General features: G+C 49.2%; 1 protein-coding gene across 1 annotated transcript in view; it reads right to left on the bottom strand.

Moving 5' to 3' along the window:
• ABCC1 (ATP binding cassette subfamily C member 1 (ABCC1 blood group)) overlaps positions 1-13,209 on the bottom strand; it is a 131,602-nt gene that overhangs the window by 87,839 nt on the left and 30,554 nt on the right. The window contains exons 7-8 of the mRNA XM_027771057.1: positions 4,713-4,774; positions 1,827-1,958 (exon numbers count right to left, since the gene is read on the bottom strand). Coding sequence (XP_027626858.1) covers positions 1,827-1,958; positions 4,713-4,774 — 194 coding nt within the window. The remainder of the gene's footprint in view (positions 1-1,826; positions 1,959-4,712; positions 4,775-13,209) is intronic.

The raw sequence follows: 13,209 nt of genomic DNA, 5'->3' as shown, positions 1-13,209 counted from the left end.
TATGGTTGGTTTTAGGAGTCAATGTGACCAGGTTAAGGGATGCCCAGATAGCTGGTAAAGCAATTTTCCTAGGTGTGTCTGTATGGTGTTTCCAGAAGACAGTGATGTCTGAATCAAACTAAGCAAGGAAGATCTGCCCTCACCGGGTGTGGGTGGGCACTGTCCAATCGGCTGAGGCCCACATACAACAAAACAGCAAAGAGAGGGCATATTCATCCTCTCCTGCAGTTGAGATGCCCTTCTTCTCCTGCCTTTGGACATCAGAGCTCCAGGTTCTCCAGCCTTTAGATTATGGAGCTCACACCAGTGACCTCCCAGGTTCTTCGGCCTTGGACTGAGAATTCACCATTGGCTTCCCTGATCCTGAGGCCTCAATCTTAGGCTGAGCCATGCAGTTGGCATCCTAGGATCTTCAATTTGCAGATGGTCTAGGTAGTACTTCTCCAGCTCCATCTCGTGTGAGTTGATTTCCCTAACAAATTCCCCTTCACCTATCTATCTATCCATCCACTCATCCATCCAACCAACCTATTAGTTCTGTCTCCGAAGAAGCCCAATTAATATACGGGGACCCTACCTCTGCCAACCAAGGCCTTCAACCGGTCACAGACATGGGCTGTTTCCTCACTATGCCTGGCCAGAGGCTCAAGCTCTGCTCTATCTGCCTCCTGTAAGACAACCTCTCCCCCTGCAATGGCCACCCCAAATGGCCAACCAGCCCAGAGTGACCAGGTCTCTGGACTGTCCTACTGGCCACCACTAAGACATCTCAAACTCCACTCACCCCCTGGATTTATGAAGATCTGATACCCAGGGAGTCCTGGCAAAGGAATCAAGACTTAGAGTTGGTGCACTTTCCTGTATGGACAACTGGTCTGTGGGGAACCCCACACACGGCAGGTGGCCTTATCACCAGTCAGCTCCAGAGCTCAAAATGAGCCTATCCCAAACCAAGTAACGGGTACAGTAACAGCCTCTCCACTCTCCTGTGGCACAGCCCCCTGTTCCCAAGAGATCCATGACGACTGCACACTCTGGCTGCCCTGGACCAGACTCAAATCAAGGACGTGTCCTTGTGTAACTGGCACTGTTTTTCTTTCTTTGGTACATAACACCAGGGGGCTTCAAAAAGCTTGTGGGAAAGAAAATGGATGAAGGCATGAGTTTATTTGGGGGCCAAAAGACTTTTAAGCCATGCAGAGGATTTTCATAATACAAATTTTTCTACTTTTTGAAGAGCCCCTGCTGTAAGACACATTGTACAATGGGTGACATTTCAGACGAGCTGCAATAAGTACATGATGGAGAAACCCCAGCCTGATTCCTAAAAACAAAAACAAAGCGATGGCAGAGGGGGTGGGGCTCAGTCTAAAATCCAGCACTGGGCTGACCCCCTCCAGGGGAGCCTTCTTTGGCCGAACCGTCATGAAGTGGTTGCCATGGAATTCCAAACAGAAGGACTTAAAACAGCAGAAACGCTTAGGACACCAGATACTCAAGATCTATCTCTTGATAGATGAGACTGACTCAGGGAGGGGCCGTGACCCCCTGCCCAGGAGCACACTTACGTGGGGTGTGGCAATCAATCCATCACCAGCTCAACTGACATCCTCCCTCTCCTGTTCTACCCAAATTGCCGTAACTACCTGGAAGACTCTAGCCCACTTGGCAGATGAGCTAACTGTGGCCTGGAGAAGGGAAGCGACTTGCCCAGGACCCACAAAGCCAGGAAGAGGCAGCACTGTGGGGCCCCAACCCAGAAGCAGGCCAGCGGTGGGACAGAGGTGACTGGGTTGTTCTGGGAGTGCAAGAGAGCCCACACTTACTTCCTGTACTTGGCATACTCCTTCTTCCAGTTCCTCACCAAAACAGGGACAACTTCTTCTGATGTGTCCTCCTTGTTTAGGGACCAGAGGTCGCTTCCCTCCAGTGGCTGGCGGTAGCCCCGGACCATCAACCTGGGGCCAAGACACAGAGGGGTAGTTGATGAGTTGACAAGAGGAGGAAGAAGACGATGGGGTGCCCTCCACAGCATGGCTGCCCCTGTGGTGGCAGGCAGCCACAGAGCTGGGGGAACCCAGGGCACATTACTGCTAACTGTGTCACGTTAGCCAGGGAAGAACAGCTTTATTTCTTCCAGAAATATATACAGAATATTTCGGAGGAGAGTATCAGGATGGCTCCAATTTGCTTTTTAAATTTTAAATGAAAAAAATGGCTAATGTGACCCAGCCACAGAGGCGTGCATCGCTAAGACACTGTTCCACAGGCTGGGACCACACAAGAGGCCCAGGTTCAATACCCGGTCTCTCCAACCTCAAGGCCAGGCACAGTGGCATCTGTCTGTAATCTTGGCAACTTGGGGAGGCTGAAGCAGGAGGATCAGGTACACAGGCTGGCCTAAGCAACACAGAAAGCCCCTGTCTGAAAAAGACCAGGGTATGGCAGTACATATCTGTAGTCCCAGCTGGGTCATGAGAAAGTAAAACCCTATTTAAAAAAAAAAAAAAAAAAAGCTAAAATGAAAAAGTATTAACAATCAATGCATTTCTTGACTTACTTCTTTCTTTCTTTCTTTCTTTCTTTCTTTCTTTCTTTCTTTCTTTCTCTTTCTTTCTTTTTTTTAAAATTACTAGAGGGCAGGTGCACTTGCCTGAGAGAGCCTGAGGGAGAGGGAAAAAGCACCCTCTACCCCTTAGGGAGTGGTCCCACCACAATCCCTTCTCCACTTCTCCCCGTCGGGATTTTGGGCATGCACGTGTGTCCAGTGTGTTTTAAAGCCACTAGGGCTGGGATCTGAACCGTGGTTGGCTATGTGGAATCCAGCTTCATTAACCTCAAGGGTACAGGATCAGCTCAAATGTATTAAGTTTTCTTCTACTCATCTTTCTATGTGTCGGAACATTTTCTTAATAAAAACTGAACCTAATTATTTTCATTGGTCATTTTAAAGTAATGGCAAACTTACAGAGAAAACACATGGATCGCACAAAGAGCTGGCTCCGTGCACCACTGCCCACGTCTGCCACACCTGCAGCATCACTCCTCCGTCTCCGTCCATACATGCATACATATGAGCGCATGCCATTTTTTTCTGAACCATCATAGAGTAAGCTACAGATTCTATAAACCTTTACCCCTAAATATTTGCATGTATCCCTCTGAAAACGAGGACGGCTCTTGAACTCTACGTAACTGGAGTGCAATGTTCAAAAACAAAATGTTACTCAGATGTAGTAACCTGTATCAAATTACATTTCGAATTACCCAACTGTCCAGTGATGTTCTTTAATACTGTGGAAAAGAATTATTAAAAATACTTAATCTGCAGCCAACCAGTGGTATGGCAGTAACAGAATGCTCTCTGATACTAGACCCACAGTGGGAGGTCCCGGGTTCACGCCGTGGGGCCTCCCTGTCCATGCCAGGCACACACACACAGCCTGTGATCAGGGCTGGCTGCATCCGGGAATGGATTTCAGCTTCGAGACCCTTTTGGGAGTACTTGTCTCTCATGGAAGAAATGAACAAACCTTAAAAAATACATAATTAAATAGAGATGTTTGTGGGCTGGCCTAATGGTTAAGGGAGCCAGATCCTACAAGGCTGACAGAGGAAATCCCAGCCTCAGGTGCTTGAGAAACACACCAGGCATATCTGTGTATATGCCCAAAGTCCAGACAGGATGGCAGGACAGAGAAGAAGGCAGTGCGGCATGAGCGCACCCTGCTGGGAGAAGCACTCTTCCTCGCCCTCTCTCTCTGGTCAGCATATATGCCTTCTGGCAATTAAAAACAACAATGAATGGGCCAATCGGTAGCTAGATTCCAGTGGTTCAAGTCCTAGACCCATCAGTTTATAAATCACGCTGGATACATCTGTGTGTGCACCCAAAATCCCAAGAGGAGAATGAGAGAGAAGGGACTGCAGCACGGCGAATTCCCCCTGGGGGAAGATTTCTCACTGTCCCCCCATCCCCTCTCTTTGGCGAGGGCAAGCACCCTGTAGCAAAAAATAAGTACATAAATAAAAAGATGTCTATAAAATGTTTGTAAAGACAAAGTTGATGCTTATTAGGGGAAAATGAACTCAAATAATTCCCACTAAGATGTGGACAGTGGGCAGAAAAAGACATGCAGAGCAAGGCCGGGACAGAAGGAACCGCATCGGATACTGACAGTGGTTGCCTCAGGGTTTCCTTGTTCTGAATCTACAGGTGCTTTTTTTTTTGGAGATGTTTTAGCTATAGGGTGCACGTGCTCGCCAGAAAGACAGAAAGTGAGAAATCACTCCCGAGGAGGGATGACCATGCTGCAATCCCTTCTCCTCCATTCTCCTCTCAGGACCTTGGGCACGCATGCACACATGCACCCGGCATGAGTTTAAGCCACCGGGTCCAGGACGCAAACTGCCCTCAACTACATGGGAGTCCAGCGACATAGCCATTATGCTAACTGCTGGTCCCCCTACAGATACTTCTTTTACTCACATTTCCTAAGTGTGCATGTATTATTTATCTAATGCATTCACCAAATCGAGTTCGTGAATTTGGGAGACAGGGTTGAACCTCTGAGGTTACAAGGGCAGCACAGGGACTCAGGACACAACCGTGCAGAGGAGGGATGGAGGGAATGAAGGAGAGGGTGGTGGAGGCTGAATGCCATCCATCCATCACTCACCAGCAGCCTGCGGTCTGGGGGGCCCAGCCTTACCCTGTGATCCACCAGAAGGTGATCCTGGAAAGGAAGGAGGCACTGGATTCCGGGCAGGGATTCTAGCAGAGAGAAAGCACAGGGCAGGGAGAAAAAGGGAAGCGAATGATTAACCTTGTGTCTACGCCAGGGCTCGGCCAGGAGCAGTTATATGACCACTAATCCTAAGAAGAACCATCACCAGCTGGATGGATTCCTCTTCTGAGCCCTTGGGAAACACTTACGACGGCTCCTCCAGTTTCACTTAATAAATACTTCTTGAGTGTCTATGCTTGGAACCACAACACCTGTCTCATCTCATACCCCCTCCAAAACCCTGTGAGCTGGTGCTAATATTTTGTCCCACTTCACTCAGTCACTGAACACATGGTTCCTGAGCATCTACTAGGTGCCAGGCACTCTACGAAGCACTACGCAGTTGCTCTCTCTCTTACCCTACAGAACCCTGTGAATGGAGCAGCACCGTTTTCTCCACGTCACTCATCACTCACCCATGCACACACCGACTCCACAGCACACACCATGTGCACAAATCTGAATGGCCACACGACTGCCTTCATGAAGCCTGTGGAATGAGTGAGGGTGACCGCGGACACCTGCTAATGCTCCCTGCTCGCTGTAATTCTACAACCTTCACACAAATTACCTCACTTACTTCTAACCTCCTTACAGATCAGTGAAGGTATCACCCCCATCTCGCGGTTAAAGAAACTGAGGAACGGGTGAAATGACTTGCCCAAAGGCCCATTACTAGAAGTAGAGAATGGATGTGCACTCCAGTCAGGCTCTAATGACAGACATCAATCAAATGATCACACACAACGAACAGCAAACCGCGACTGCGACATGTGCCCAGATAGCGGGTAAACACTGACAATGAAACCACATGATAGTGAGGGCTAGCACACTCTACCAGGATCAGGGCAGGCTGCCCTCAGGAAGATGGTCAACTGGCCTCCCCGGAGGAGCAGAGGACAGGCCAGGCATTCCCAGCACATCAGCAAGGGCCAGCAGGTGGTGTGGTGGTTAGGGCACTGGACTCTACATGGCCAACTCTATAATCCAGTGGTTGGTTGGACTCATGGTTCAAGTCCCAGACCTGGCCCTTGCTTTCTCACTTTCCCACTCTCTGTCTGTCTCTGGTGATCACATGTGCCCTATAGCAAACATTAAAAACAATAATAAATAAAATCAAAAATAATTCTTTAAGAAAAAAAAATAATAATCACCTACTACAGGAACTCAGAGAGGCCTGGCCAGTCCACACTGGAGACGATACCGAGTTTACAATGACAGCCACGTAAGACATTTTGGTTTCCTTCCCTAGGGGCAACAGGAAGTCTCTGACAATTCTAAACACACTATCCAGGAACCTCATTCCCCAAAGAACAAAGATGCCCAGCTTAAGACCAGGCCAGCTGGGAAAGGGACCTCATGACAGAGCGTGGGGGAGACGGAGGTCAGTTTCCAGTGCAGGCACACCAAGGTCTCAATTCTGCAACTCGGGCCTCAGCGAAGGGAAGGGTGGTCCCTGTGCATCACTGAGATCTGCAGACAAGGATGTCATCAATGTCCCAAATTTGCAGACACAAAGCAATCAGAGAGCCTGCTCACAGAAATACTTGCTCCTTAAGTAGATGTCTGTCCAGGCTGGGAGCACTTTTTAAAAACACTATATCCCAGGCTCCACCCCACAAAGTTTCTGATTAAGCTGGTTTAAGGTGGGACTAGGGCACTAAAACTTTGTTTTTGTTTAAACGTCCAGATTTTTCTTGGCAAAGTTGGTGGGTGGGAAATAGAAAGATAAGCCTGGAACTTATCTTTAAGTTCTTGTTGGATCCTACAGTGGGAAAACTGAAGAGCTGTAGGATTGTTAAAAGGTTCAGAAGTGACCCCAAATGGCTCCCACTGGTCAAAGAAGGGAATAGATCGAGCTTGCCAAGGGTGATGCGTACAACAGAGTGAAACGTACCACCTACATTTTGGTTTGAATACACACCTTCGTGCAGACACTGGGAAACAGAGATAGAAAAACGTCTTGGTGTCACTGATGAGAAGATGCTACTCAAAACAAGTTAGTGCTTATTCATGATAGCCCACTCATGAACACAAGAGGAAGAGAGGGAGGGAGAGGGCCACACCCTCCATAGGCTCTCAGCACACAGATAGGACCCCTTCCCCCAACCCTCCAGCTTGTCAAGGTCCTCCGCACGCCTGAGTGTCCTATCAGCCAAGCCAGAGATCCAAACCCACCGTCGGCCCTGCAGCTACCAACACAGCCTTTCAGTTCATTTCCGACTACGACCAGTTCGAGCAAAGTCAGTTTTGGGGGGAAAAAAATAAAAAGAAACAAGCATTTTCCCCCATTTTCAAACAAACCATATCACGGTGACCAAAGAGAGGAGGGGAGGTGGAAATGGAGAAGAAAGGATTGCAAGGGCGACCTCACTCTATGAAGAGTGCTCTCTCTCTCTCTCTCTCTCTCTCTCTCTCTCTCTCTCTCAGAAGAGGGGCAGGTAAAGGAAGAGAAAAGAAAGGAAAAAAGAAATGAAAAGAAACTGTGATGGTACGAAGGATTACAGACTTTATAGCAGGTTCCCACCCTTTCTTCTTCCCAATGTTCCTGAGCTCATTGGCTCAAATTAAATTCCTCCTATTTCACTATGCTCCCGCCTTCTTTTTAGTTTGTGCGTAGTATTATATACCGTATTCTTAGAGCAAAGTGAGCAAAAGAAAACATAATGTTATTAAGAAAAGCAACAGGGGGCCAACAGATGATGTGGTGGTTAAGTCACTGGACTCCCTCATGGCTGACCATAGCTCAAGGCCTGGACCTGACAGCTTGCTCTCTCACTTTCCTTTTCTCTCTCTGTTCAAATTAAAACAATAACAATAATAAATAAAATTAAATAAATAATTCTTAAAAAAAAAAAAAAAGAAAGAAAGAAAAGAAAAGCATTAGGAAGAAAAATACATGTCCAGCACTCTACCGTATTTCCCAATATTTACTGAAAACGATCTGCATGGAAGTGGGCCCACACAGGTCAAACCCATGTTGTTCATGGGGCAGATGTATGGCCCCTACCTTCCAGACCAATCTTGCAGGGTAATTTCAGACTATGGAGCCAGATGAATCTGGGTTCAAATCCTAGCTCTGCTATCGTCTAGGTGAATGACCTTGGACAAGTCCCTTCATCTCAAAGTCTCAGTATTCACATCTGGAAGATGGAAACCCGTGGCCTCCCTCACAGGATTGTCAGGAGGGACAAGTGGCCTGCGGCGCACAGGAGCTGTGTGGAAAGCTGGAAAGCGCCCCGCCTAAGGTGGCAACATCACTAGTGGAGGAGGTGGTGCGTGTGCTTTGTAGGCGTTGCCAGCGAGTTTTTCTTCCTTTCTTCCGCAAGAGTCGATATCTTGCTGCCCACTCCCAGGGGCAGTGTGGGTAATCAGGCAATCAAAGGCAACTCCAGTCCTACCTGCTGGGAAAGCCTGAGATGCTGGCAGGGAAGGAGGAGGGGATAGAGCACAGCTATCAATGACTCATTTATTTCTCGGGCAAATATGTGGGGAGGACCTGCCTATGTGGCAGGATGAGGGCTAAGAGCTGGGGAGATTTGCAAATGAGACATCGAGGTCCCCAACCCATGCAGAGTCTCACCTTTGTGGAGATGGAAAATACACAAACCAAATGCAAATAAATACAGAACTATAAACGGTGACCGCTGCTACAAAGGAAAAATGGGGTGCCAGAGAAAGAAGGGGTGGGGCTGTCTTCCATGGGAGGCACAGAGGCTGGGAGGGTGTTGAATCCCAACTCTGCCACCTGTTAGCGGTGGGACGTTGGACATGCTCACAGTGGTGAAGATTCAATGAGATAAAACATGGTGAGTACTTAGAACAGTGCCTGGCAGGGAGCAGAAGTTCAAGAAATGGGAGGATTATTAGCAAAATAACATTAATTACAGGGGCTGGTAGGTGGCATGGTGGCTAAGGTGCTGGACTCCCACATGGCCGACCACGGTTTGAGTCCTGGACCTGACAGCTTGCTTTCTCACTCTTCTCTCTTTCTCTCTCTGGTCAGATTGAATTTAATAATAAAAATAAATAACATTGAGTAAATAATTCTAAAAATATAATAATTATAAAGGCCCAGCTGTGGGAGCACATGTTGGACACTGCTGCTAGCAGGCTGAGGCTACATGGAAGGCCCAGGTTCAATTCCTGGACTGCTCTAAAGGCCCATGCAACGGTAGCACATGCCCATTATCCCACCTAATCGGAAGGCTGATGTGGGAGGGCTGCAACACAGAGAGATTCTTTAAAGATAGGATTTTTAAGGGGCCAGAGGGTGTCATGGTGGTTAAAGCACTGAACTCCTACATGGCTGGCTGCGGTTCAAATCCCTAATGTGGTAATCTGAAACTCTCACCAGGCATGACTACATGAGTGCCCAACATCCCAAGAGGAGAATGGAGGAGAAGGGACTACAGTGTGAATCACTGGGGGCTGGCGGGGGCAGTGGGTGTCTCACTTTCCCTTTCACTGTCTTTCCGGTGAGCATAAGAACCCTATGGCAAAAACCTAAAAAATAAAAAAATAGATAGGACTTAAAAAAAAAAAAAAGAAGAAGCTGGTTAATCCCTCTTATATGAGACCCCACAACACCCTAAGGCACAGAAGGAAAACAGAAAACAGGCCCCTAGATAAAGATCCAGACGACATTCCTTCCTACACCTCTGGTGTAAGTCACTGCTCACAAAAGACAGAGCTGCGGGCAGGCCTGCCCGGCCTCACAGACGCGCAACTCCTGGCCCCAGTGCGGTGGAGGTGGCTTCTGTGTTGGTCTGTCACACATGCAGGAATGAAAGCACTTCAGACTAGTCTTGGCTGAAGGCTGAGGGGGTGTCTGATTTACGCAGACAGAAAGATGGGTCCTTTGGCAACGACACAGATGGTCCCCAATGTTCAACCTAGGATTTCTTGACTTTGTGATGGTGTGACAATGATACAGAGTCAGGAGAAACCTGACTTGAATTCTCAGTACTGAATTCGAAATTTTATAGAATGAGCTTTGAGTCCGATGGTTTGCCCACCGGGAGGCCGATCAGGATTCCGAGATCGTTCAAGGCGGGCCAGACTACGCTGTTCTCTAGGTGAGGTGCATTAAACGTACTTTTGACTTGACGTATTTCAACTGATGAAGGGTTTATCACCCATGGTACATCCAGGAGCAGCTGTACTGGCCTCTGAGTTTGGCCCCACAAGATCTGGCCCGAAATCCTGTGGCTTCAACTAATTTGGTGCAACAGATCAAGGCCCTGATTCTCTAGACAGGTCATCCGTTACCTCTGGGGACCCCGTCTGCATCTTTCAGCATTCAGGTCTGTCAGACGTTCTCTGAGTCCCCCACACCTCTCTACTTTGGATTCCACTTTTAGTTCCAGTTGGGTTTTCTGTGGCTCCTCCCTCTCCACAGCCAGAACAGCCAGCAGGAAGGGATGAGGAGGCAGAGCACTATGCTGGGGCAGTGGTTCTCAAAGGGGCCCAGCGCCAGCCTGGCAGCTCCTGGACCTCGAAATGCAAATGCCTGGGTCCCACCCAGACCTACTTTCAGAAATCCCCAGGGCAAGACTCAGCAATCTGGGTTTTTAACAAGCTCCTGGGTGACAGGGGATTCACATTCAAGTGCCAGAATCCAGAGGGAGGCTCCTTAATTTACATGGTCCTTGCAATAACCCAAGGAGGCAGGAGACCGATCACCCTGCCCCCTGTGAGAATCATGTAAATTAATACAGTGCCTCAAGCTGTTATCTTACTACTGGGTAGAAGAACCCAAATGCCCAATAGTGAGAGACTTGCCGAGCTGTGCAAACACTGGCCATCTGTGGCCGCCGCCCACCAGCTGTGCAAACTGCCTCCCTGCTCAAGACCTGCTTCCTCTCCTGGAGCACACACATGAGCCCTTCCCCGGTCCACTCCCCTTCCTGGGTTTGGATGTCTGAGTGTACAGAGCCCATGTCCTGACCCAGCTACCATCTGTGCCTGCCTGGGTGTCTGCCGTGGCTTTTCAGAGCCACCATCCTCCCCTAGCTGACCTATCCTGCTTTCAGCCTAAGATCCTCCAAAACAAGTCTGGGGGTGAACGGATGAAGGTTCACTCATTGCCCTGCTGTGGAGTCTTGCTGGCTCCCAGCACGGTCAGGCCCCCAGCACGGTCATGTTAAAACCCCAAGTCCTCATCATGACACACAGTTCTGACTGATCATCCACACTCATTTCCCTAGCTCTTCCTACCTCCATCCCCTGACCTCTATGACCCTCCAATCGAGCAGAGCAGAAATCCATGCTGTCCCCAAACACCACGCGTTGTCACACTGCTGGACTTCTGCACGTGCGGGTTCCTCCATGGGAGCCCCTCCTGCCCACCCAACCACATCCAGCCTCAGTCGCCATGCCAAGGCCTCTCATGTCTTCGACTCGGACATCCCTTTCCTCCATCCCTCCCGCAGGGTGGGCCCTAGAGCTCCACACAGAATTGGGGACCACTCCTCAGGCCCACAAAGCCCCCAGAATGTCCTTCCTTGAGCCCCCCACTGTCCAACCTGAGTTTTATTTGCAGGCTTACCCATCCCATCCCACCTCTCCTTGAGGGCACTAGGTGAGTTGCGTTCATTTCTAGCCCAGCTGAGAGGTTGGTACATTGCTGAATTACTGGATGACTAAGGGCAGGAAGAACAGGAGAAAAGGAGGTTTTCAAAGCTTTAATCAACAGTCCAAGATCAGGGTCTCGTGGAGAAACGGGGGTTGAGATTGACCATGAAGGGGCACAAAGGAACTTTCTGGGGGTCCTGGTGAAGTTCTGGATCTTCACAGGAGGCTGAGTTAATCATGGACCAAAACTCATCAAATGATATCTTAAGATTAACGATTTCACTGGATATAGATAGATTTTATTTTAAGAAAAAAAACAGACAACTGTAAGCAGATGTTGAATATTATGATTTGCACGTGAAGTATCTGGGTGAAGGATACTAACATATTTCAAAGGAAGTTTCAGGTATCAAAAAGTTAGGGGGTTGGCTGGCCAGAAATACGGGCGATATAGCAAGTGAGAAAATGTTGGCTAGAGCTGTGGGTGTGGAAAATACGGCGACTCGCTGTAAAGTTCTTTCCATTTTACAAATACCTCTTGCTCTATGAGCTGAGCAGCTCTTACTGAATGTTCTAGACCAGTGTTTTCAACTGTGAGCCATGGAGGGATCTCGTTCAAATGAGATTCTGACTCAGCAGGTCTCGGATGGGGCCAAGATTCTGCATTTCTTTTATTTTCTTTTTCTTTTTTTTCTTTGAGAGGTTTTTGCTATAGGGCGCATGCGCTCGCCAGAAAGACAGAGAGAGACAGAAAGCGAGAAATCACCCCCCAGGGGGGATGGCCACACTGCAATCCCTTCTCCTCCATTCTCCTCTCGGGATCTTGGACATGCGCGCACACGCGCCCGGCGTGAGTTTAAGCCACCGGGTCCAGGACTTGAACCTGGGTTGACTACGTGGGAGTCCAGTGACATAGCCATTATGTCATCTGCTGATGCCGAGATTCTGCATTTCTAACAAGTTCCCAGGGATGTTGAGCTGATGCCGCTGGTCTCAGGAGACCACCTGCAGTACTGAGGTTTACAAGACTTTCTTATCCACCCTAAGTAGTAGCCTTAATGCCAGGAGGCTGAGGCTAGGCAGAGGCCTGGGAAAGATGTGGAGGCTTGCTCAGCCCTACCCTGGCTCCCAGAAGCCAGCCCCAGGGCTGGGAGGACAGATGGAAGGAGGCTCACCAAGAAAGGAGAGCCAAAATAGACATCTGAGTCACCGAGTGGGCACAGGTCCAGCCGGGAAGGGGGGCCAGCTGGATGACTCAGCACCGGCAGCCTGGAGGACCCAGCCCTGCTGGCTCCACTTGGCCCTGCCTGACCCCTGCTGCCCCAGGCTCTGGCCACTCTAAGACTGGCAACTTGTGATTGCCTGGGACTGTCCTGAGAGGGTGGACTGTCCCATCTCCCAGGCTCCACTGATCGAGCCCTGGGGTGACAGGAAGACAAGCAAACAGAGTACGTCACAGCTTTTCTCCCCAGTCTACAGGCCTCAAGGCCGGGGCAGATGAAGCCCACACAATGGCGCCACAGTTCACTGTCAAGAAGGGAGCATGGAGGTCCCAGAGGAAGAAATTCTCAATGTCGGGAACTTCATGTAACCTGAACCTACCTATCTCAATGGTGGGTACACTGTCATGTCTGCTGATCTGCCTTACAGCTGTCTCCCAGCTGCCCACAGCCTCCTGAGGGCACGAGGCCAACTGTATCTTCCAAAGGCGGCCAGATCTTACCTGTCATCTCACGACTCTCCTTACAACAAGACATAGCTGTTCCCCTACAGAAGTGGCGTCTATATTCCCTCTTCCTACACCCTGTCTATCTATGTGACTGCCTGGCCCGATGGAGCACAGCAG

This window comes from Tupaia chinensis, unplaced genomic scaffold (assembly GCF_000334495.1).
Source record: "Tupaia chinensis unplaced genomic scaffold, TupChi_1.0 Scaffold000182_1, whole genome shotgun sequence".
Lineage (NCBI taxonomy): Eukaryota > Metazoa > Chordata > Mammalia > Scandentia > Tupaiidae > Tupaia > Tupaia belangeri.
The sequence above is the reverse complement of the archived record's forward strand: the minus strand, read 5'-3'. Positions and strand labels throughout refer to the sequence as shown.